The sequence below is a fragment of the Bombina bombina genome, chromosome 7 (assembly GCF_027579735.1).
Source record: "Bombina bombina isolate aBomBom1 chromosome 7, aBomBom1.pri, whole genome shotgun sequence".
NCBI classification, from domain to species: Eukaryota; Metazoa; Chordata; class Amphibia; order Anura; family Bombinatoridae; genus Bombina; species Bombina bombina.
Window position 1 is genome coordinate 317,194,105 of NC_069505.1, and position 26,545 is coordinate 317,220,649.

The following is a 26,545-nucleotide window of genomic DNA, read 5'->3' on the forward strand; positions in this document are numbered from 1 at the left end:
GGTACACAATTAGGTTATAGCCCACATCTACTACAGTCCCTGTCCAGTGGAGTGGTGCAGAAGAGTTCCTATGTTGGAGTAGTGATAATTTTTAGGACTGTACATGCAACTCTGACTGTTTCTTCCCTTCAGATATCCCTAGCACTGTGCGTACTGCTGATTTTCCCATTTCCACCAGCTCACAATACCCTTAGCACCATTCGTACTGCAGCATCCTTGCTTCTACCCAGGATCACAGCACACTTGCTGCCTATTTCCTCCAGTTCACAATACCCCTAGCACCATGCGTACTGCGGCATTCTTGTATCTACCCAGGATCACAGCACACTTGCTGCCTATTTCCTCCAGCTCACAATACCCTTAGCACCATGCATACTGTGGCATCCTTGCTTCTACCCAGGATCACAGCACACTTGCTGCCTATTTCCTCCAGCTCACAATACCCCTAGCACCATGCGTACTGCCGCATCCTTGCTTCTACCCAGGATCACAGCACACTTGCTGCCTATTTCCTCCAGCTCACAATACCCCTAGCACCATGCGTACTGCTGTATCCTTGTTTCGACCCAGGATCACAGCACACATGCTGCCTATTTCCTCCAGCTCACAATACCCTTAGCAACATGCGTATTGCGGCATCCTTGCTTCTACTCAGGATCACAGCACACTTGCTGCCTATTTCCTCCAGCTCACAATACCCCTAGCACTGTGCGTACTGCGGCATCCTTGCTTCTACCCAGGATCACAGCACACTTGCTGCCTATTTCCTCTAGCTCACAATACCCCTAGCACCATGCCTACTGCTGCATTCTTGTATCTACCCAGGATCACAGCACACTTCCTGCCTATTTCCTCCAGCTCACAATAACCCTAGCACCATGCTTACTGCGGCATTCTTGTATCTACCCAGGATCACAGCACAGTGCATACCCACTGGCAACAGAACTGACTCCTGACCCCAGCAACCATATACTGTAGGAATATATATACAGTGGATATAAAAAGTCCACACACCCCTGTTAAAATGTCAGGTTTCTGTGATGTAAAAAAATGAGACAAAGATAAATAATTTCAGAACTTTTTCCACCTTTAATGTGACCTATAAACTATGCAACTCAATTGCAAAACAAACTGAAATCTTTAAGGTGGAGGGAAGTAAACAAAAAAAACCTAAAATAATGTATATAACTGGGGATGTAGCTATGTTCAGAATTAAGCAATCACATTCAAAATCATGTTAAATAGGAGTCAGTACACACCAGCCATCATTTAAAGTGCCTCTGATTAACCCGTAAATAAAGTTCAGCTGCTCTAGTAGGTCTTTCCTGACATTTTCTTAGTCGCATCCCACAGCAAAAGCCATGGTCCACAGAAAGCTTCCAAAGCATCAGAGGGATCTCATTGTTAAAAGGTATCAGTCAGGAGAAGGGTACAAAAGAATTTCCAAGGCATTAGATATACCATGGAACACAGTGAAGACAGTCATCAAGTGGAGAAAATATGGCACAACAGTGACATTACCAAGAACGGAACGTCCCTCCAAAATTGATGAAAAGACGAGAAGAAAACTGGTCTGGGAGGCTACCAAGAGGCCTACAGCAACATTAAAGGAGCTGCAGGAATATCTGGCAAGTACTTGCTGTGTGGTACATGTGACAACAATCTCACATAATCTTCATATGTCTGGGCTATGGGGTAGAGTGGCAAGATGAAAGCATTTTCTTACGAAGAAAAACATCCAAGCCAGACTACATTTTGCAAAAACACATCTGAAGTCTCCCAAAAGCATGTGGGAAAAGGTGTTATGGTCTGATGAAACCAAGGTAGAACTTTTTGGCCATAATTCCAAAAGATATGTTTGGCGCAAAAACAACACTGCACATCACCAAAAGAACACCATACTCACAGTGAAGCATGGTGGTGGCAGCATCATGCTTTGGGGCTGTTTTTCTTCAGCTGGAACTGGGGCCTTAGTCAAGGTAGAGGGAATTATGAACAGTTCCAAATACCAGTCAATATTGGCACAAAACCTTCAGGCTTCTGCTAGAAAGATGAACATGAAGAACTTCATCTTTCATTATGACAACGACCCAAAGCATACATCCAAATCAAAAAAGGAATGGCTTCACCAGAAGAAGATTAAAGTTTTGGAATGGCCCAGCCAGAGCCCAGACCTGAATCAGATTGAAAATCTGTGGGGTGATCTGAAGAGGGCTGTGCACAGGAGATGCCCTTGCAATCTGACAGATTTGGAGTGTTTTTGCAAAGAAGAGTGGGCAAATCTTGCCAAGTCAAAATGTGCCATGCTGATAGACTCATACCCAAAAAGACTGAGTGCTGTAATAAAATCAAAAGGTGCTTCAACAAAGTATTAGTTTAAGGGTGTGCACCATCTACCTAAAACATTTCAGTTTGGTTTTTTAATTGAGTTGTACAGTTTATAGGTCGCATTAAAGGTGGAAAAAGTTCTGAAATGATTTATCTTTGTCTCATTTTTTTACATCACAGAAACCTGACATTTTAACCGGGGTGTGTAGACTTTTTATATCCATTGTATATCCAGACACACTCATACCATAAAACGTGAAAAGAAAATTGGCTTCTAAATTTCTCCCTGATTTCTAGATATTGAGCATGTTTTTGAGACTTTCCTTCAGTAGCTCTTCATGTTGGCACTCCTTTGCCAACTATCTCTTACTCTAGAGTTATGAATGCCGATTTATAAATTTCTATAAAGACCTGAATTATCACCTTAATAAGCCAAAAGTCATATAAACCAGTGATGGTCAATTTCCTAACAAATGGGGGGTTGTAGATCAATATTTCAAATGCCTTTAAGGGGTGTGAAACCCAATTTTTTTTCTTTCATGATTTAGAAAGAGCATGGAATTTGAAACATCAGCTGCTGACTGCACATAGATGCCTCATGTGACTGGCTCACCCATGTGCATTCATATTTCTTCAACAAAGGATACCTAAAGAATGAAGAAAATTAGATAATAGAAGTCAATTGGAATTTTGTTTGAAATTGTATTCTCTATCTGAATCATTAAAGAAAAATTGTTGGTTTTGTGTAACTTTAAGGACTGCATATACATTTATGGCTATGAAACACACAATAATATATTTCCTAAGCATTTCGAGTGGCGCAGGGACAGATTTAGGTAAAGTTGCTTTTCTTCCCTCTAGAGTGCTCTATTGAGTTTACCCACTCACCAGAAGTCACTAAATCTTATATTTTCTAGTTTCTTCTCTTGCTAGGGCCACAAAATTCTTCCTTCTACTTGTCTTCCTAAGGGGCCACGTGGACATCCCTGATATAAATTATAAAAACTATTCAAACACCACAACCAAACCAGATGGCAGTAAAACAAAGTGCTTAGATGTCTAAAAAGCTGAAAATTAATCCAATGGAGTGTTGCTATTTTTGCGTTTGTTTTTACAAAGTACTCTTAAAAAATGGCAGACCATGGAACAATCCAACAACTGTAAAATCAAATCTATATTGTATTTTGTATGCTTGACTTGTCTTTATTTACAGCCTGACTTCATTACATTAGAAAATATATATCCTTTTGTGTTTGTACTCTCTTTACCAAACATCTGTTCCGAAATCCAATTTATAATAAGCAAAGGACTGGCAAGCAGAAAACCAGTCTGCTCTGAAGACTAAATGAAAAGGAAATGAAGCGAAGACCAGCGTGATAAAGGTGGTGATGAGCTGTTGGAAAATATTTAACATGAACAACAGAGATCACTTAATCTGACAGGCAAGAAAAAGAAGCAACACAAAATCCAATTACATTTTAAACCAGGCACATTAGTGAGCAAGAGATGGGAAAATGAATCTGCTGATTACAACAGCAGATTCTAAAGAAAGCACAACCTTATATCTCATGAACAAAATAGTAATTGGAAAAAAACAAACCTTCCTTCCACCAAGTAATAGTAAACGTTGATATTAAATAATGTTATTAACCACTTAATGACCACAGCACATTTTCTGACCGTTTGGGACCAAGGCTATTTTTACATTTTTGCAGTGTTTGTGTGTAGCTGTAATTTTCCTCCTACTCATTTACTGTACCCACACATATTATATACCATTTTTTTCGCAATTAAATGCACTTTCTAAAAATACTATTACTTTCATCATATCTTATAATTTACTATAATATATATATATATATATATATATATATATATATATATATATATATATATATATATATATATATATATATATATAATATATTAAAAAAAATATGAGGAAAAAATAGGGGGGGAGAAAACACTTTTCCTAACTTTGACCCCCAAAATCTGTTACACAGCTACAACCACCAAAAAACAGTAGTTTCTAAATGTTGTCCTGAGTTTAGAAATACCCAATGTTTACACATTCTTTGCTTTTTTTGCAAGTTATAGGGCAATAAATACAAGTAGCACTTTGCTATTTCCAAACCACTTTTTTTCAAAATTAGTGCTAGTTACATTGGAACACTGATATCTTTCAGGAATCCCTGAATATCCCTGGACATGTATATATATTTTTTTTTAGAAGACATCCCAAAGTATTGATCTAGGCCCATTTTGGTATATTTCATGCCACCATTTCACTGCCAAATGCGATCAAATAAAAAAATCGTTCACTTTTTCACAAACTTTAGGTTTCTCACTGAAATTATTTACAAACAACTTGTCCAATTATGGCATAAATGGTTGTAAATGCTTCTCTGGGATCCCCTTTGTTCAGAAATAGCAGACATATATGGCTTTGGTGTTGCTTTTTGGTAATTAGAAGGCCGCTAAATGCCACTGCGCACCACACGTGTATTATGCCCAGCAGTGAAGGGGTTAATTAGGGAGCATGTAGGGAGCTTCTAGGGTTAATTTTAGCTTTAGTGTAGTGTAGAAGACAACCCCAATTATTGATCTAGGCCCATCTTGGTATATTTCATGCCACCATTTCACCGCCAAATGCGATCAAATTAAAAACTTTAAATTTTTCACAACTTTAGGTTTCTCACTGAAATTATTTACAAACAGCTTGTGCAATTATGGCACAAATGGTTGTAAATGCTTCTCTGGGATCCCCTTTGTTTAGAAATAGACATATATGGCTTTGGCATTGCACTTTGGTAATTAGAAGGCCGCTAAATGCCGCTGCGCACCACAGGTGTATTATGCCCAGATGTGAAGGAGTTAATTAGGGAGCATTTTAGCTTTAGTGTAGTAGACAACCTAAAGTATTGATCTAGGCCCATTTTGGTATATTTCATGCCACCATTTCACCGTCAAATGCGATCAAATAAAAAAAATTGTTCCCTTTTTCCCAAACTTTAGGTTTCTCACTGAAATTATTCTCCTTGAAAAATAAACAAACGTGTTTTACCATTTCCCCAAGATCCACTTAAGGAGTGTCAAAAGAGGCGGGGGGGGGACTGAATTATGAGGATACCTATATCTCAAAAAACGACGATGTTACAGACGTGAAAAACAAAATGTATGCTTACCAGATAAATTCCTTTCTTTCCTGGCAGGGAGAGTCCTTGATTTCATTCCTTACTGTTGGGAAATACAACACCTGGCCACCAAGAGGAGGCAATGACACCCCAGTCAAAGGCTTAAATATCCCTCCTACTTCCCCTATCCTTCCAGTCATTCGGACAAGGGAACGAGGAAAAGTAGGAGAAACATCAGGGTATAGAGGTGCCAGAAGTATAAAAAGGGACCCGCTTAAACAAAATATCTTACGAGCGGGGTCGTGGACTCTACCTGCAAGGAAAGAAAGGAATTTATCTGGTAAGCATAAATTTAGTTTCATTTCCATAAGGCAGGGAGAGTCCACGACTCCATTCCTTACTGTTGGGAAAAACATACCCAAGCTCCAGAGGACACTGAAGGAATAACAGGAGGGAACAAAAAGGAGGCGGACCCTAATTTGAGGGCACAACAGCCTGCAAAACCTCTCTCTCAAAAGCTGCTTCAGCTGAAGCAAACACATCAAACTTGTAAAATTTAGAAAAAGTATGTAAGGAGGACCAGGTAGCCGTCTTACAAATCTGCTCCATAGAGGCCTCGTTCCTAAAAGCCCAGGAAGAAGCTACTGCTCTAGTGGAATAAGCCGTAATCCTCTCAGGAGGCTGTTGTCCCGCTGTCTCATAAGCTAATCGGATGACACTCCTCAACCAGAAAGACAAGGAAGACATAGTGGCCTGCTGACCCCTAGGTTTACCTGCATAGATGACAAACAAAGATGAAGGATGTCTGAACTACTTAGTAGCCTGAAGATAACATTTCAAGGCACAAACCACATCTAGATTGTGAAGCAAACGTTCCTTCACCGAGGAAGGATTGGGACACAAGGAAGGAACAACAATCTCTTGATTAAGAAGGAAAAGAAACCTAACTTAGTAAGTAAAACCACCTTATCGGTGTGAAAAACAAGGTAAGGGGGATCACACTGCAAGGCAGAAATCTCAGAGGCCCTGCAAGCAGACGCAATAGCCAACAGAAACAGAACCTTCCAGGATAACAGTTTAATGTCAACAGTATGCATTGGCCAATAGCTGTCACTTCAGGAAACTAGCAGAAAGACCCTTCTCCAGTCCATCCTGGCAACCTTAACCTAATGCCAAGAAAAAAACATAATTTATGCTTCCCTGATAAATTTATTTCTCTTGTAGTGTATCCAGTCCACGGATCATCCATTACTTGTGGGATATTCTCCTTCCCAACAGGAAGTTGCAAGAGGATCACCCACAGCAGAGCTGCTAAATAGCTCCTCCCCCAGCTGTCATATCCAGTCATTCGACCGAAAACAAACAGAGAAAGGAGAAACCATAGGGTGCAGTGGTGACTGTAGTTTAATTAAAATTTAGACCTGCCTTAAAAGGACAGGGCGGGCCGTGGACTGGATACACTACAAGAGAAATAAATTTATCAGGTAAGCATAAATTATGTTTTCTCTTGTTAAGTGTATCCAGTCCACGGATCATCCATTACTTGTGGGATACCAATACCAAAGCTAAAGTACACGGATGATGGGAGGGACAAGGCAGGATTAAGCAGAAGGAACCACTGCCTGAAGAACCTTTCTCCCAAAAACAGCCTCCGAAGAAGCAAAAGTATCAAATTTGGAAAATTTGGAAAAGGTGTGAAGCGAACACCAAGTCGCGGCCTTGCAAAACTGTTCAACAGAGGCCTCATTTTTAAAGGCCCAGGTGGAAGCCACAGCTCTAGTAGAATGAGCTGTAATCCTTTCAGGGGGCTGCTGTCCAGCAGTCTCATAGGCTAGGCGTATTACGCTCCGAAGCCAAAAGGAAAGAGAGGTTGCCGAAGCTTTTTGACCTCTCCTCTGTCCAGAGTAAACGACAAACAGGGGAGATGTTTGACGAAAATCCTTAGTAGCTTGTAAGTAAAACTTCAAGGCACGGACTACGTCCAGATTATGTAAAAGACGTTCCTTCTTTGAAGAAGGATTAGGACACAATGATGGAACAACAATCTCTTGATTGATATTCTTGTTAGAAACCACCTTAGGTAAAAACCCAGGTTTGGTACGCAGAACTACCTTATCTGCATGAAAAATCAGATAAGGAGAATCACATTGTAAGGCAGATAGCTCAGAGACTCTCCAAGACGAGGAAATAGCCATCAAAAACAGAACTTTCCAAGATAAAAGTTTAATATCAATGGAATGAAGGGGTTCAAACGGAACTCCTTGAAGAACCTTAAGAACCAAGTTTAAGCTCCACGGGGGAGCAACAGGTTTAAACACAGGCTTAATTCTAACCAAAGCCTGGCAAAATGCCTGGACGTCTGGAACCTCTGCCAGACGCTTGTGCAAAAGAATAGACAGAGCAGAAATCTGTCCCTTTAAGGAACTAGCTGATAATCCTTTGTCCAAGCCCTCTTGGAGAAAGGACAATAGTCTAGGAATCCTAACCTTACTCCATGAGTAATTCTTGGATTCACACCAATAAAGATATTTACTCCATATCTTGTGGTAGATTTTCCTGGTAACAGGCTTTCGTGCCTGTATTAAAGTATCAATGACTGACTCGGAGAAGCCACGCTTTGATAGAATCAAGCGTTCAATCTCCATGCAGTCAGTCTCAGAGAAATTAGATTTGGATGATTGAAAGGACCTTGTATCAGAAGGTCCTGTCTTAGAGGCAGAGTCCATGGTGGAAAGGATGACATGTCCACTAGGTCTGCATACCAAGTCCTGCGTGGCCACGCAGGCGCTATAAGAATCACAGATGCTCTCTCCTGTTTGATTTTGGCAATCAGTCGAGGGAGCAGAGGAAACGGTGGAAACACATAAGCCAGGTTGAAGAACAGAGTCGCTGCTAGAGCATCTATCAGCGTCGCTTCTGGGTCCCTGGACCTGGATCCGTAACAAGGAAGCTTGGCGTTCTGGCGAGACGTCATGAGATCCAACTCTGGTTTGCCCCAACGATGAATCAATTGAGCAAACACCTCCGGATGGAGTTCCCACTCCCCCGGATGGAAAGTCTGATGACTTAGAAAATCCGCCTCCCAGTTCTCCACGCCTGGGATATGGATTGCTGACAGGTGGCAAGAGTGGTACTCTGCCCAGCGAATTATTTTTGAGACTTCTAACATCGCTAGGGAACTCCTGGTTCCCCCTTGATGGTTGATGTAAGCCACAGTCGTGATGTTGTCCGACTGAAATCTGATGAACCTCAGTGTTGCTAACTGAGGCCAAGCCAGAAGAGCATTGAATATCGCTCTTAACTCCAGAATATTTATTGGAAGGAATTTCTCCTCCTGAGTCCACGATCCCTGTGTCTTCAGGGAGTTCCAGACTGCACCCCAACCTAGAAGGCTGGCATCTGTTGTTACAATTGTCCAATCTGGCCTGCGAAAGGTCATACCCTTGGACAGGTGTACCCGAGACAACCACCAGAGATGAGAATCTCTGGTCTCTTGATCCAGATTTAGCAGAGGGGACAAATCTGTGTAATCCCCATTCCACTGACTCAGCATGCATAATTGCAGCGGTCTGAGATGAAGGCGCGCAAATGGCACTATGTCCATTGCCGCTACCATTAAGCCGATTACCTCCATACACTGAGCTACCGAAGGGCGCGGAATGGAGTGAAGAACACGGCAAGCATTTAGAAGTTTTTATAACCTGGACTCCGTCAGGTAAATTTTCATTTCTACAGAATCTATAAGAGTCCCTAAGAAGGAGACTCTTGTGAGTGGGGATAGAGAACTCTTTTCCTTGTTCACTTTCCACCCGTGTGACCTCAGGAATGCCAGAACTATTTCTGTATGAGACTTGGCAACTTGAAAGCTTGACGCCTGTATCAGGATGTCGTCTAGATACGGAGGCACCGATATGCCTCGCGGTCTTAGAACCGCCAGAAGTGAGCCCAGAACCTTTGTAAAGATTCTCGGGGCTGTAGCCAACCCGAAGGGAAGAGCTACAAATTGGTAATGCCTGTCTAGAAAGGCAAACCTTAGAAACCGATGATGATCTTTGTGAATCGGTATGTGAAAGTAGGCATCCTTTAAGTCCACTGTGGTCATGTACTGACCTTCTTGGATCATGGGTAGGATGGTCCGAATAGTTTCCATTTTGAAAGATGGAATTTGTTTAAGATCTTTAGATCCAAAATTGGTCTGAAGGTTCCCTCTTTTTTGGGAACCACTAACAGCTTTGAATAAAAACCCTGTCCTTGTTCCGTCCGCGGAACTGGATGGATCACTCCCATAACTAGGAGGTCTTGCACACAGCGTAGGAATGCCTCTTTCTTTATCTGATTTGCAGATAGCCTTGAAAGATGAAATCTCCCTTGTGGAGGGGAAGCTTTGAAGTCCAGAAGATATCCCTGAGATATGATCTCCAACGCCCAGGGATCCTGAACATCTCTTGCCCACGCCTGGGCGAAGAGTGAAAGTCTGCCCCCTACTAGATCTGTAGCCGGATAGGGGGCCGTTCCTTCATGCTGTCTTAGAGGCAGCAGCAGGCTTTCTGGCCTGCTTGCCTTTGTTCCAGGACTGGTTAGGTTTCCAGGCCTGCTTAGATTGAGCAAAAGTTCCCTCTTGTTTTGAAGCGGAGGAAGTTGATGCTGCACCTGCCTTGAAATGTCAAAAGGCACGAAAATTAGACTGTTTGGCCTTTGCTTTGGCCCTGTCCTGAGGAAGGGTGTGACCCTTACCTCCAGTAATGTCAGCAATAATAATTGAAAGGAATGTTGAGTAATTTAGACTTCGAAGTCACGTCAGCTGACCAGGATTTAAGCCATAGCGCCCTGCGCCCTTGGATGGCGAATCCGGAATTCTTAGCCTTTAGTTTAGTCAAATGAACAATGGCATCAGAAACAAATGAGTTATCTAGCTTAAGTGTTCTAAGCTTGTCAATAATTTCAGTCAATAATTTCAGTCAATGGAGCTGTATGGATGGCCTCTTCCAGGGCCTCAAACCAGAATGCCGCCATGGCCGTGACAGGCGCAATGCATGCAAGGGGCTGTAAAATAAAACCTTGTTGAATAAACATTTTCTTAAGGTAACCCTCCAATTTTTTATCCATTGGATCTCAAAAAGCACAACTGTCCTCAACCGGGATAGTAGTACGCTTTGCTAAAGTAGAAACTGCTCCCTCCACCTTAGGGACCATCTGCCATAAGTCCCGTGTAGTGGCGTCTATTGGAAACATTTTTCTAAATATAGGAGGTGGGGAAAAAGGCACACCCAGTCTATCCCACTCCTTGCTAATAATTTCTGTAAGCCTTTTAGGTATAGGAAAAACATCAGTACACACCGGCACCGCATAGTATTTATCCAGCCTACACAATTTCTCTGGTACTGCAACTGTGTTACAGTCATTCAGAGCAGCTAATACCTCCCCAAGCAACACACGGAGGTTCTCAAGCTTAAATTTAAAATGAGAAATCTCTGAATCAGGTTTCCCCGAATCAGAGATGTCACCCACAGACTGAAGCTCTCCGTCCTCATGATCTGCATATTGTGACGCAGTATCAGACATGGCCCTTACAGCATCTGCACGCTCTGTATTTCTCCTAACCCCAGAGCAATCGCGCTTGTCTCTTAATTCAGTCAACCTGGATAATACCTCTGACAGGGTATTATTCATGATTGCAGCCATGTCCTGCAGGATAATCGCTATCGGCGTCCCTGATGTAATTGGCGCCATATTAGCGTGCTTCCCCTGAGCGGGAGGCGAAGGGTCTGACACGTGGGGAGAGTTAGTCGGCATAACTTCCCCCTCGTCAGAATCTTCTGGTGATATTTCTTTTACATTTAAAGACTGATCTTTACTGTTTAAGGTGAAATCAATACATTTAGTACACATTCTCCTATGGGGCTCCACCATGGCTTTCAAACATAATGAACAAGTAGTTTCCTCTGTGTCAGACATGTTTAAACAGACTAGCAATGAGACTAGCAAGCTTGGAAAACACTTTAAACAAGTTTACAAGCAATATAAAAAACTATCTGCACCTTTAAGAAACACAAATTTTGTCAAAATTTGAAATGACAGTGAAAAAAGGCAGTTACACTAACGAAATGTTTACAGTGTATGTAACAAGTTAGCAGAGCATTGCACCCACTTGCAAATGGATGATTAACCCCTTAATACCCAAAACGAAATAATAAAAGACAAAAACATTTTTTCAAACAGTCACAACAACTGCCACAGCTCTACTGTGGCTTTTTACCTCCCTCAAAAACGACTTTGAAGCCTTTTGAGCCCTCCAGAGATGTCCTGGCTCATGCAGGAAGAAGCTGGATGTCTGTGTCTGTAATTTTTGCTGTGCAAAAAAACGGCAAAATAGGCCCCTCCCACTCATATTACAACAGTGGAAAGCCTAAGGAAACTGTTTCTAGGCAAAATTCAAGCCAGCCATGTGGAAAAAAACTAGGCCCCAATAAGTTTTATCACCAAATACATATAAAAACGATTAAACATGCCAGCAAACGTTTTATATTACATTTTTATAAGAGTATGTATCTCTATTAATAAGCCTGATACCAGTCGCTATCACTGCATTTAAGGCTTTACTTACATTAGTTCGGTATCAGCAGCATTTTCTAGCAAATTCCATCCCTAGAAAAATATTAACTGCACATACCTTATTGCAGGAAAGCCTGCACGCCATTCCATCTCTGAAGTTACTTCACTCCTCAGAATATGTGAGAACAGCCATGGATCTTAGTTACTTCTGCTAAGATCATAGAAAACGCAGGCAGATTCTTCTTCTAAATACTGCCTGAGATAAACAGTACACTCCGGCACCATTTAAAAATAACAAACTTTTGATTGAAGAATAAATTAAGTATAAAACACCACACTCCTCTTACGACCTCCATCTTGGTTGAGGCTTGCAAGAGAATGACTGGATATGACAGCTGGGGGAGGAGCTATATAGCAGCTCTGCTGTGGGTGATCCTCTTGCAACTTCCTGTTGGGAAGGAGAATATCCCACAAGTAATGGATGATCCGTGGACTGGATACACTTAACAAGAGAAACATGCTCTTCACAACAGTGCAGATAAGTCCACCACACCTTATGGTAGCTGCGTTTAGTAACCGGCTTACGAGCTTGAATCAAAGTGTCAATAACACTCTCAGAGAAACCTCTCTTGGCTAAGACTAAGCGTTCAATCTCCACGCAGTCAGCCTCAGAGAATCTAGATTTTGATGTAGGAAGGGACCCTGTAGTAGCAGGTCACTGCGACAGGGTAACCTCCATGGTGGAGATGAGGACATCCCCACCAGATACGCAAACCAAGTCCTTCGCGGCCAGGATGGAGCAATTAGAATCACTGGTGCCATCTCCTGCTTGATCAGAGCCACCCCACAGGGGAGAAGAGGAAATGGAGGAAATAGATATGAGTCTGAACCTCCAGGGAACCGCTAGAGCATCTATTAATTCTGCTTGAGGATCCCTCAATCTTGACCCGTACCTAGGTAGTTTGGCATTAAGATGGAAGGCCATGAGGTCTATCTCCAGCATCCCCCATCTGGAGCATATCCCTGCAAATACCTTGGGGTGGAGAGACCATTCCCACGGGTGAAAAGAAATCCTGCTGAGGAAGTCTGCTTCCCACTTGTCCACACCCGGAATTAGGATCGCTGACAGCATACAGTTGTGGATCTATGCCCATTCCAGGATCTGAGAAATCTCTCTCATCGCTAAGGAACTCCTCGTTCCTTCCTGATGGTTGATGTAGGCTAAGTTATATTGTCTGATTGGAATCTGATAAACTGGGACGAACCCAGAAGGGGCAAAGCCCAAAGTTCCAAGTTCCAAGATATTGATCGTCAACGTGGACTCCTCCTGAGACCACAGACCCTGTGCCTTCCTGGCACCCCAAATGGCTCCCCAGTCGGATAGACTTGTGTCCATAGTCACAATCTATGACAAAGCCTTCAAGAGAGCGAATCTCTCTACAGGCTGTCCAGTATTATCTGTTGGGACAGGTCTGAATGGTCGCCTCTATTAAAAATAAAAATGTATAATATTTACAATTTACCCTCAACTAAGTCAAGGAGCCTCATTTATCCTTTGACAAGTGGACAATGTTCCCAATTAGGTAACCTGTCCACCTGATTATGCTGCAAGTGGGCAGCAGACACTGTTCGAGTGCTTACATTTATTATTGCAAAAGTGAACTCTTGTGCAGTATAGCGCAAGAGCAGAGCCTATTAATCTCCGTGAATGAACAATTGAACAGTGGTAGGGAGGTTAAAGTTTTGCTTGGGAGCCGCAAAGAACTGCTGAATGCAAATGCATACAGCCAGTGAGCCAATCTGCAGCGGCAGTCATACAACTACTGATTGACTCACCCACTGAGACAAGCAGTGCTTTACAGCTGCCAATCAGTACTTAAACTATGTGTTTAAACCACTGTAGCTCCAAGGCAGCTTCCGCTGCTTGACAAATATAACACAAGGTGTTTTGTTTTAGTCTCATCTTTCTTCATGTTTAGATTGATGGATCTCCCACAAAGAAATATAATATTTAATTTAATATACTGAATACTCTATACTTCTATTAACATTATATTCCAGTGCAAATAGTTCTGTGGCTCTATAGCCCCATAATTATTTGCAAAGCAAATCTGAAGTACATACTGTATGTTAAAAAGAATGCTTAGCTTTTTCTTTTACTGCAACTTCAGCTAAATTTAATCTAGAAGAATCCACAGCTTCTGATTGGTGCTTATTGTCTGTGCTCAACCCTTATTGGCAGACAAGAAGGTAAGAAATTAATCTGCATTTCATGCAGGCTTCTTCCATACAAAAAGCATTTTTATTTGGGGGGGGGGGGGTGCAATAGCCACAGAACAGTTTGCAGTGGTATGTGCAATGTGTATTGTGGTTGGAAAATCTGTATGAAGAGTTCACATTAAAGGGACACTGAACCCAATTTTGTACTTTAGTGATTCAGATAGAGCATGCAATTTTAAGCAACTTTCTAATTTACTCCTATTATCAATTTTTCTTCGTTCTCTTGCTATCTTTATTTGAAAAAATAGACATCTAAGCTTTTTTTGGTTCAGACCTCTGGACAGCACATTTTTATTGGTGGTTGAATTTATCCACCAATCAGCAAGGACAACCCAGGTTGTTCACCAAAAATGGGCCGGCATCTAAACTTACATTCTTGCATTTCAAATAAAGATACAAAGAGAATGAAGAACATTTGATAATAGGAGTAACTTAGAAAGTTGCTTAAAATTTCATGCTCCATCTGAATCACGAAAGAAAAAAAAATTGGGTTCAGTGTCCCTTTAAGATTTCTCTAGGAATCATCTACAGACAACATCTACATAACCAACATGTCACTAAAATTTGAAAAATTATAGTTTTAAAAGATTGCTATTTTTTTTTCAAGACAATCATTTTAAAATTCAAGGGTTGTAAATCAAATTAAAATTCATGTGTTAAATTGAGTAGAAATTTTTTTTAACATCAAAGTCAATAGCCGCATTAAATGAAAAAAGAAAATGAGTTCAAATATAGCAGTCTGTTTGAAAGAAAAATCAGTTATATGGTTATACAGTAAAAAGTGATAAAGCAAAAATATATTTATAGAACTAGTCTTGAAACACGTGTCATTAAAAAAAAAAGGGTTCTTAGTTACAACGTAGAATATATTACAAACTGCATAACTGTTGATTTATGTCAGTGTGTTATCAAGTTTTAAGAAAAATAAATATGTTGTATCAAACTGCAGTGACATCAAGAAAGTATGAAAGTTGTCATAAATAGATTTTGTAAAATGCTGTGACCACTTGTTTTGTGAAAATTCTTGAGTAAAACCCTTTTTAAGTATTTAGAATTATTTAATAATTTTTTTTTACAACATACAAAAAGAAATAAAGGATTACTAAACCCACATTTTTCTTTCATGATGCAGATACAGCATGTAATTGTAAGCAACTTTCTAATTTACTCCTATTATCAATTTTTCTTAGTTCTCTTGCTATTTTTTTATTTTTAAAAAGCAGGAATGTAAGGTTAGGAGTCGGACCATTTTTGGTTCAGCACCTGGGTAGCGCTTGCTGATTGGTGGCTACATTTATTTACTAATCAATAAGTGCTACTCAGGTCTGAACCAAAAATGGGCCGGCTCCTAAGCTGACATTCCCACTTTTTTTTTAATAAAGATAGCAAGATAACAAAGAAAAATTGATAATAGGAGAAAATTAGAAAGTGGCATAAAATTGCATGCTCTATCTGAATCATGAGAGAAAAAAAATGGGTTTAGTGTCCCTTTAAAAGGACCAGTCAACACTCCAGGATACCATAATGAATGTGTCCACAATATAAAAATACGTATGTAGAGCTGTACCTGTGTAAGCTGCATCTTTTAATCTTTGAAAACGATCATTGTGAAAAATAAGTAGCTTTCCCCATCCTCCTGTGTCACGTGGGTGAGGTTGCTAAATTAAAACTGCATATACGTTTATGCAGTTTTCTGCCTCTACGCATGCGCAACCGGAAGTGGTTGACGTCACACGTAACATCACTGGCACAACGCGACCGCTCTTCTTTCGTGAAGCAGTGCACATAAAATATTGAGCACTGCCCACATAAGCAGAAGAGCGCCTGCGTGCTGTTATTGTGCAAGTAATGTGGAGTTCTAGTGTGACACAGCAGTGTTTATTGCAGGATGCCTGTGTGCCTTCCCAGTAACAGTATCACTACTATTAGTATTATTTATGACAGCCAAATAAAAATCAGGGGTTTCCAAACTTGGCTCTCCAGAGGTTTTGGAACTACATTTCCCATGATGCTCAGCTAGATAAAATGCTGGCTAAGCATCATGGGAAATCTAGTTCCAAAACCTCTGAAGGACCAAGTTTGTATTTGTTACAATTGAAAACAGAATTTATGTTTACCTGATAAATTACTTTCTCCAACGGTGTGTCCGGTCCACGGCGTCATCCTTACTTGTGGGATATTCTCTTCCCCAACAGGAAATGGCAAAGAGCCCAGCAAAGCTGGTCACATGATCCCTCCTAGGCTCCGCCTACCCCAGTCATTCGACCGACGTTAAGGAGGAATATTTGCATAGGAGAAACCATATGGTACCGTGGTGACTGTAGTTAAAGAAAATAAATTATCAGACCTGATTAAAAAAACCAGGGCGGGCCGTGGACCGGACACACCGTTGGAGAAAGTAATTTATCAGGTAAACATAAATTCTGTTTTCTCCAACATAGGTGTGTCCGGTCCACGGCGTCATCCTTACTTGTGGGAACCAATACCAAAGCTTTAGGACACGGATGAAGGGAGGGAGCAAATCAGGTCACCTAAATGGAAGGCACCACGGCTTGCAAAACCTTTCTCCCAAAAATAGCCTCAGAAGAAGCAAAAGTATCAAACTTGTAAAATTTGGTAAAAGTGTGCAGTGAAGACCAAGTCGCTGCCCTACATATCTGATCAACAGAAGCCTCGTTCTTGAAGGCCCATGTGGAAGCCACAGCCCTAGTGGAATGAGCTGTGATTCTTTCGGGAGGCTGCCGTCCGGCAGTCTCGTAAGCCAATCTGATGATGCTTTTAATCCAAAAAGAGAGAGAGGTAGAAGTTGCTTTTTGACCTCTCCTTTTACCGGAATAAACAACAAACAAGGAAGATGTTTGTCTAAAATCCTTTGTAGCATCTAAATAGAATTTTAGAGCGCGAACAACATCCAAATTGTGCAACAAACGTTCCTTCTTTGAAACTGGTTTCGGACACAGAGAAGGTACGATAATCTCCTGGTTAATGTTTTTGTTAGAAACAACTTTTGGAAGAAAACCAGGTTTAGTACGTAAAACCACCTTATCTGCATGGAACACCAGATAAGGAGGAGAACACTGCAGAGCAGATAATTCTGAAACTCTTCTAGCAGAAGAAATTGCAACTAAAAACAAAACTTTCCAAGATATCAACGGAATGCAAGGGTTCAAACGGAACCCCCTGAAGAACTGAAAGAACTAAATTGAGACTCCAAGGAGGAGTCAAAGGCTTGTAAACAGGCTTAATTCTAACCAGAGCCTGAACAAAGGCTTGAACATCTGGCACAGCGGCCAGCTTTTTGTGAAGTAACACAGACAAGGCAGAAATCTGTCCCTTCAGGGAACTTGCAGATAATCCTTTTTCCAATCCTTCTTGAAGGAAGGATAGAATCCTAGGAATCTTAACCTTGTCCCAAGGGAATCCTTTAGATTCACACCAACAGATATATTTTTTCCAAATTTTGTGGTAAATCTTTCTAGTTACAGGCTTTCTGGCCTGAACAAGAGTATCGATAACAGAATCTGAGAACCCTCGCTTCGATAAGATCAAGCGTTCAATCTCCAAGCAGTCAGCTGGAGTGAAACCAGATTCGGATGTTCGAACGGACCCTGAACAAGAAGGTCTCGTCTCAAAGGTAGCTTCCAAGGTGGAGCCGATGACATATTCACCAGATCTGCATACCAAGTCCTGCGTGGCCACGCAGGAGCTATCAAGATCACCGACGCCCTCTCCTGATTGATCCTGGCTACCAGCCTGGGGATGAGAGGAAACGGCGGGAACACAAAAGCTAGTTTGAAGGTCCAAGGTGCTACTAGTGCATCCACTAGAGCCGCCTTGGGATCCCTGGATCTGGACCCGTAGCAAGGAACTTTGAAGTTCTGACGAGAGGCCATCAGATCCATGTCTGGAATGCCCCACAGCTGAGTGACTTGGGCAAAGATTTCCGGATGGAGTTCCCACTCCCCCGGATGCAACGTCTGACGACTCAGAAAATCCGCTTCCCAATTTTCCACTCCTGGGATGTGGATAGCAGACAGGTGGCAGGAGTGAGACTCCGCCCATAGAATGATTTTGGTCACTTCTTCCATCGCCAGGGAACTCCTTGTTCCCCCCTGATGGTTGATGTACGCAACAGTTGTCATGTTGTCTGATTGAAACCGTATGAACTTGGCCCTCGCTAGCTGAGGCCAAGCCTTGAGAGCATTGAATATCGCTCTCAGTTCCAGAATATTTATCGGTAGAAGAGATTCTTCCCGAGACCAAAGACCCTGAGCTTTCAGGGATCCCCAGACCGCGCCCCAGCCCATCAGACTGGCGTCGGTCGTGACAATGACCCACTCTGGTCTGCGGAATGTCATCCCTCGTGACAGGTTGTCCAGGGACAGCCACCAACGGAGTGAGTCTCTGGTCCTCTGATTTACTTGTATCTTCGGAGACAAGTCTGTATAGTCCCCATTCCACTGACTGAGCATGCACAGTTGTAATGGTCTTAGATGAATGCGTGCAAAAGGAACTATGTCCATTGCCGCTACCATCAACCCGATCACTTCCATGCACTGAGCTATGGAAGGAAGAGGAACGGAATGAAGTATCCGACAAGAGTCTAGAAGTTTTGTTTTTCTGGCCTCTGTCAGAAAAATCCTCATTTCTAAGGAGTCTATTATTGTTCCCAAGAAGGGAACCCTTGTTGACGGAGATAGAGAACTCTTTTCCACGTTCACTTTCCATCCGTGAGATCTGAGAAAGGCCAGGACAATGTCCGTGTGAGCCTTTGCTTGAGGAAGGGACGACGCTTGAATCAGAATGTCGTCCAAGTAAGGCACTACAGCAATGCCCCTTGGTCTTAGCACAGCTAGAAGGGACCCTAGTACCTTTGTGAAAATCCTTGGAGCAGTGGCTAATCCGAAAGGAAGCGCCACGAACTGGTAATGTTTGTCCAGGAATGCGAACCTCAGGAACCGATGATGTTCCTTGTGGATAGGAATATGTAGATACGCATCCTTTAAATCCACCGCGGTCATGAATTGACCTTCCTGGATGGAAGGAAGAATAGTTCGAATGGTTTCCATCTTGAACGATGGAACCTTGAGAAACTTGTTTAAAATCTTGAGATCTAAGATTGGTCTGAACGTTCCCTCTTTTTTGGGAACTATAAACAGATTGGAGTAGAACCCCATCCCTTGATCTCTTAATGGAACAGGATGAATCACTCCCATTTTTAACAGGTCTTCTACACAATGTAAGAATGCCTGTCTTTTTATGTGGTCTGAAGACAACTGAGACCTGTGGAACCTCCCCCTTGGGGGAAGTCCCTTGAATTCCAGAAGATAACCTTGGGAGACTATTTCTAGCGCCCAAGGATCCAGAACATCTCTTGCCCAAGCCTGAGCGAAGAGAGAGAGTCTGCCCCCCACCAGATCCGGTCCCGGATCGGGGGCCAACATTTCATGCTGTCTTGGTAGCAGTGGCAGGTTTCTTGGCCTGCTTTCCCTTGTTCCAGCCTTGCATTGGTCTCCAAGCTGGCTTGGCTTGAGAAGTATTACCCTCTTGCTTAGAGGACGTAGCACTTTGGGCTGGTCCGTTTCTACGAAAGGGACGAAAATTAGGTTTATTTTTTGCCTTGAAAGGCCGATCCTGAGGAAGGGCGTGGCCCTTACCCCCAGTGATATCAGAGATAATCTCTTTCAAGTCAGGGCCAAACAGCGTTTTCCCCTTGAAAGGAATGTTAAGTAGCTTGTTCTTGGAAGACGCATCAGCCGACCAAGATTTCAACCAAAGCGCTCTGCGCGCCACAATAGCAAACCCAGAATTCTTAGCCGCTAACCTAGCCAATTGCAAAGTGGCGTCTAGGGTGAAAGAATTAGCCAATTTGAGAGCATTGATTCTGTCCATAATCTCCTCATAAGGAGGAGAATCACTATCGACCGCCTTTATCAGCTCATCGAACCAGAAACATGCGGCTGTAGCGACAGGGACAATGCATGAAATTGGTTGTAGAAGGTAACCCTGCTGAACAAACATCTTTTTAAGCAAACCTTCTAATTTTTTATCCATAGGATCTTTGAAAGCACAACTATCCTCTATGGGTATAGTGGTGCGTTTGTTTAAAGTGGAAACCGCTCCCTCGACCTTGGGGACTGTCTGCCATAAGTCCTTTCTGGGGTCGACCATAGGAAACAATTTTTTAAATATGGGGGGAGGGACGAAAGGAATACCGGGCCTTTCCCATTCTTTATTAACAATGTCCGCCACCCGCTTGGGTATAGGAAAAGCTTCTGGGAGCCCCGGCACCTCTAGGAACTTGTCCATTTTACATAGTTTCTCTGGGATGACCAACTTGTCACAATCATCCAGAGTGGATAATACCTCCTTAAGCAGAATGCGGAGATGTTCCAACTTAAATTTAAATGCAATCACATCAGGTTCAGCTTGTTGAGAAATGTTCCCTGAATCAGTAATTTCTCCCTCAGACAAAACCTCCCTGGCCCCATCAGACTGGGTTAGGGGCCCTTCAGAAATATTATTATCAGCGTCGTCATGCTCTTCAGTATCTAAAACAGAGCAGTCGCGCTTACGCTGATAAGTGTTCATTTTGGCTAAAATGTTTTTGACAGAATTATCCATTACAGCCGTTAATTGTTGCATAGTAAGGAGTATTGGCGCGCTAGATGTACTAGGGGCCTCCTGAGTGGGCAAGACTCGTGTAGACGAAGGAGGGAATGATGCAGTACCATGCTTACTCCCCTCACTTGAGGAATCATCTTGGGCATCATTGTCATTGTCACATAAATCACATTTATTTAAATGAATAGGAATTCTGGCTTCCCCACATTCAGAACACAGTCTATCTGGTAGTTCAGACATGTTAAACAGGCATAAACTTGATAACAAAGTACAAAAAACGTTTTAAAATAAACCGTTACTGTCACTTTAAATTTTAAACTGAACACACTTTATTACTGCAATTGCGAAAAAACATGAAGGAATTGTTCAAAATTCACCAAATTTCCACCACAGTGTCTTAAAGCCTTAAAAGTATTGCACACCAAATTTGGAAGCTTTAACCCTTAAAATAACGGAACCGGAGCCGTTTTGAACTATAACCCCTTTACAGTCCCTGGTATCTGCTTTGCTGAGACCCAACCAAGCCCCAAGGGGAATACGATACCAAATGACGCCTTCAGAAAGTCTTTTCTAAGTATCAGAGCTCCTCTCACATGCGACTGCATGCCATGCCTCTCAAAAACAAGTGCGCAACACCGGCGCGAAAATGAGGCTCTGCCTATGCTTTGGGAAAGCCCCTAAAGAATAAGGTGTCTAAAACAGTGCCTGCCGATATGATTATATCAAAATACCCAGATAAAATGATTCCTCAAGGCTAAATATGTGTTAATAATGAATCGATTTAGCCCAGAAAAAGTCTACAGTCTTAATAAGCCCTTTTTGAAGCCCTTATTTACGATCGTAATAAACATGGCTTACCGGATCCCATAGGGAAAATGACAGCTTCCAGCATTACATCGTCTTGTTAGAATGTGTCATACCTCAAGCAGCAAGAGACTGCTCACTGTTCCCCCAACTGAAGTTAATTGCTCTCAACAGTCCTGTGTGGAACAGCCATGGATTTTAGTGACGGTTGCTAAAATCATTTTCCTCATACAAACAGAAATCTTCATCTCTTTTCTGTTTCTGAGTAAATAGTACATACCAGCACTATTTCAAAATAACAAACTCTTGATTGAATAATAAAAACTACAGTTAAACACTAAAAAACTCTAAGCCATCTCCGTGGAGATGTTGCCTGTACAACGGCAAAGAGAATGACTGGGGTAGGCGGAGCCTAGGAGGGATCATGTGACCAGCTTTGCTGGGCTCTTTGCCATTTCCTGTTGGGGAAGAGAATATCCCACAAGTAAGGATGACGCCGTGGACCGGACACACCTATGTTGGAGAAATAGTATTTATCACTTTTCACATCATGGCAGTAAAATACTCACCAAAGTAGAATAACAGCTCTTACCTGCAGGCTATTGTTAAGCATGTCAAAATCACTGTATCTTCTCACAATCTGGGAATGAAAAAAAAAATCTCAACAATTTTCACCTTTAACATTAAGAACACTAAAATCTAAACCTGTGCAGGAAGTAAATTGTTTTTGCCTAGAGGTTTTACTTGGGATTAAAAGGAAAATGTTCTATGAAAGACTCAATTACACATACAACATGGTTAACATAAATTTATTCAATATTTATCAAAGTTCGAATGCCCCTATCGGCTTCAGGATCGCTCATGCAAGCTTGCAACTGATATTTAAAGGGACAGTCTAGTCGAAATTAAACTTTCACAATTATGATAGGTCATGCAATTTTAAACAACTTTCCAATTTACTTTTATCATCAAATTTGCTTTGTTCTCCTGGTATTCTTTGCTGAAAGCTAAACCTAGGTAGGCTCATATGCTAATTATTAAGCCCTTGATGGCTGCCTCTTATCTCAGTACATTTTGAAAGTTTTTCACAGCTAGACAGCGCTAGTTCATGTGTGTCCTATAGAGAACATTGTGCTCACTTTCGTGGAGTTATTTATGAGTAAGAACTGATTGGCTGAAATATCAAACAAACTGAAATAAGGGGGCAGTCTGCAGAAGCTTTTTAAAGTTTTTGTAGTGTAGTCCATGATTTCCCCCTCCAATAGCTCTCTTACAATCCTCATGCCCCCTGGTTGCGGCTCCCACTGTCTAAGCTGACAGCAAGGACCGCAAAATGCGCCTCTGTGTTGGATGTAGATAATACGTCAACACAGTACGCTGGGCAAAGTACAGTGTGATGTAGTACCTATGTACCAAATAGCACAAGGGGTTAATGTCCTGAAATCACCTATCTGGTATTTGCTGTCTCTACAGCTGTACTCTTTTTTTTTTCCTATAAATATCCAAGCATTTAACTAGCCCCGCCCTTAACCCACCCTTACTCTATCCCTAAGTTACCACAGCTCTGCCCACAGGTCTCCATGACTTGACCTGAGAATAGAATTTGTTTTCAATAAAGGATACCAAGAGAACAAAGTACATTTGATAAGAGTAAGTGCATTCAACAGTATCTATATCACATACTCATGAAAGTTTCATTTTTCCCTTCCATGTTCTTCAACCTCTCAAATTTTGCAGATTCTCATTACAAAATATTTTTAAATTTACAAAGAGGATAAAAAAAAATTCCAATTTTACTTAATTTGTCCTTTTAACCAAATTTAGTACCTCCTTGTGATAAATATTATTTTGCCATATAAAACATTCATTTAAAAGTATAAATAATGGAAAATTACCTGCCAGCTGTTTTCCATTGATATTCCTCGCTGTACACGTATGATGTATTCCTACATAAAAAAACACAACAGGTTACTGACTGGAACCGGTTTCAAACAAAAGCAAGAAAAATGTCGACACGTAGCATACATCTGTCAGATGTTGAACTACAAACATTTAAACTCAGTCAGGGGTATTCAGCTTTTCTTAATTAGGAACCTTAAAGGGACAGTCTACTCCAAAAGATGTTATTGTTTAAGATAGATAGATAATGCCTTTACTACAGATTGCACAGCTTTGCACAACCAACACTGTATATTAATATACTTTATAAGCTTTAAACCGCTAAATAAGGAGGCTGTTTAAAGAAGCTCAGAGACAAAATTATCAGGTATATTAATATAACCATCTTGGTTAAGCAAAACTGGAGTATGGGTAATAAAAGGGATCTAAGCCTCTGCAGACAGCCCCTTTATCGTAGTTCTTTTGACAGACTTGTATTTTAGCCAGTGCAGACTCAAATATCTGCACAGGAGTGAGCACAATCTTATCTATGTGGCACACATGAAAAAGTGCTGTCTAACTGTGATTCAGGGGCTTAGAAATTAGAATATGAGCCTATCTAGATTTAGCTTTCAACAAAGAATACTAAGGGAACAAAGCAAAACAAAATGTATGCTTACCTGATAAATTTCTTTCTTTTGCGATGTACCGAGTCCACGGATTCATCCTTACTTGTGGGATATTGTCCTTCCTGACAGGAAGTAGCAAAGAGAGCACCACAGCAGAGCTGTCTATATAGCTCCCCCCTTAACTCCACCCCCCAGTCATTCGACCGAAGACCAAGGAAGAAAAGAAGAAACTATAAGGTACAGAGGTGACTGAAGTTACATAAAAAAGTACTATCTGTCTTGAATAGACAGGGCGGGCCATGGACTCTGTACATCACAAAAGAAATAAATTTATAAGGTAAGCATAAATTTTGCTTTCTTTTGCATGATGTTCCAAGTCCACGGATTCATCCTTACTTGTGGGATACCAATACCAAAGCTTTAGGACACGGATGAAGGGAGGGACAAGACAGAAACCTAAACGGAAGGCACCACTGCTTGCAAAACCTTTCTCCCAAAAATAGCCTCAGAAGAAGCAAAAGTATCAAATTTGTAAAATTTTGAAAAGGTATGAAGCGAAGATCAAGTCACAGCCTTACAAATCTGTTCAACAGAAGCATCATTTTTAAAAGACCATGTGGAAGCTACCGCTCTAGTAGAATGAGCTGTAATCCTTTCAGGAGGCTGCTGTCCAGCAGTCTCATAAGCCAAACGGATGATGCTTTTCAGCCAAAAGGAAAGAGAAGTCGCCGTAGCCTTTTGACCCCTACGCTTTCCAGAATAGACCACAAACAAAAAAGATGTAAAATTTCAACACACGAACCACGTCCAAGCTGTGCAACAGACGTTCCTTCTTACAAGAAGGATTAGGACACAGAGAAGGAACAACAATTTCCTGATTGATATTCCTGTTAGTAACAACCTTAGGTAGGAACCCAGGCTTGGTACGCAAAACCACCTTATCAGCATGGAACACAAGATAAGGTGAGTCACATTGTAATGCAGATAGTTCAGAAACTCTTCGAGCTGAAGCGATAGCAACTAGGAACAAAACTTTCCAAGATAAAAGCTTAATATCTATGGAATGCATGGGTTCAAACGGAAACCCCTGAAGAACTCTAAATTTAGACTCCATGGCGGAGCAACAGGTTTAAACACAGGCTTAGTTCTAGCTAAAGCCTGACAAAAAGCCCGAACGTCTGGAACATCTGCCAGACGCTTGTGCAACAAAATAGACAGAGCAGATATCTGTCCCTTTAGGGAACTAGCTGACAATCCTTTATCCAATCCCTCTTGGAGAAAAGACAAAATCCTAGGAATCCTGATTTTACTCCAGGAGAAGCCTTTGGATTTGCACCAAAAAAGATATTTACGCCATATCTTATGATAGATTTTCCTGGTAACAGGCTTTCGAGCCTGAATCAAGGTATTTATGACTGACTCAGAAAAACCCCGCTTTGATAGAATCAAGCGTTCAATCTCCAAACAGTCAGTTGCAGAGAAATTAGATTTGGATGATTGAATGGACCTTGAATCAGAAGGTCCTGTCTCAATGGCAGAGACCATGGTGGAAGAGATGACATGTCCACCAGGTCTGCATACAAAGTCCTGTGTGGCCACGCAGGCGCTATCAAAATCCCTGATGCTCTCTCCTGTTTGATTCTAGCAATCAAACGTGGAAGGAGAGGGAAAGGTGGAAACACATAAGCCAGGTTGAACGACCAGGGCACTGCTAGAGCATCTATCAGTACAGCCTGAGGATCCCTTGACCTGGAGCCGTAACGAAGAAGTTTGACGTTCTGACGAGACGCCATCAGATCCAATTCTGGTGTGCCCCATAGCCGAACCAACTGAGCAAACACCTCCGGATGGAGTTCCCACTCCCCCGGATGAAAAGTCTGAAGAAAATCTGCCTCCCAGTTCTCTACACCTGGGATATAGATCGCTGACAGATGGCAAGAGTGAGCCTCTGCCCATTGGATTATCCTTGAGACCTCTATCATCGCTAAGGAACTTGTTGTTCCGCCCTGATGATTGATATAAGCCACAGTCGTGATGTTGTCCGACTGAAACCTGATGAATCCGGCCCGAAGCCAGCTGAGGCCATGCCTGGAGAGCATTGAATATCGCTATTAATTCCAGAATATTTATCGGTAGGAGAGCCTCCTCCCGAGTCCACAAACCCTGAGCTTTCAGGGAATTCCAGACTGCACCCCAGCCCAGAAGGCTGGCGTCTGTCGTCACAATAACCCATTCTGTCCTGCGGAAACACATTCCCTGGGACAGATGATCCTGTGACAACCACCAAAGAAGAGAGTCTCTGGTCTCTTGATCGAG

The 26,545-nt window shown here is 41.8% G+C and overlaps 1 protein-coding gene across 5 annotated transcripts in view; it reads right to left on the reverse strand.

Moving 5' to 3' along the window:
• The window catches only part of PXK (PX domain containing serine/threonine kinase like), a 274,909-nt gene that overhangs the window by 167,497 nt on the left and 80,867 nt on the right, over positions 1–26,545 (reverse strand). For all 5 annotated transcript variants that reach the window (XM_053720959.1, XM_053720958.1, XM_053720962.1 and 2 more), the window contains exons 2-3: positions 23,618–23,668; positions 22,315–22,362 (exon numbers count right to left, since the gene is read on the reverse strand). In XM_053720959.1, coding sequence (XP_053576934.1) covers positions 22,315–22,362; positions 23,618–23,668 — 99 coding nt within the window. The remainder of the gene's footprint in view (positions 1–22,314; positions 22,363–23,617; positions 23,669–26,545) is intronic.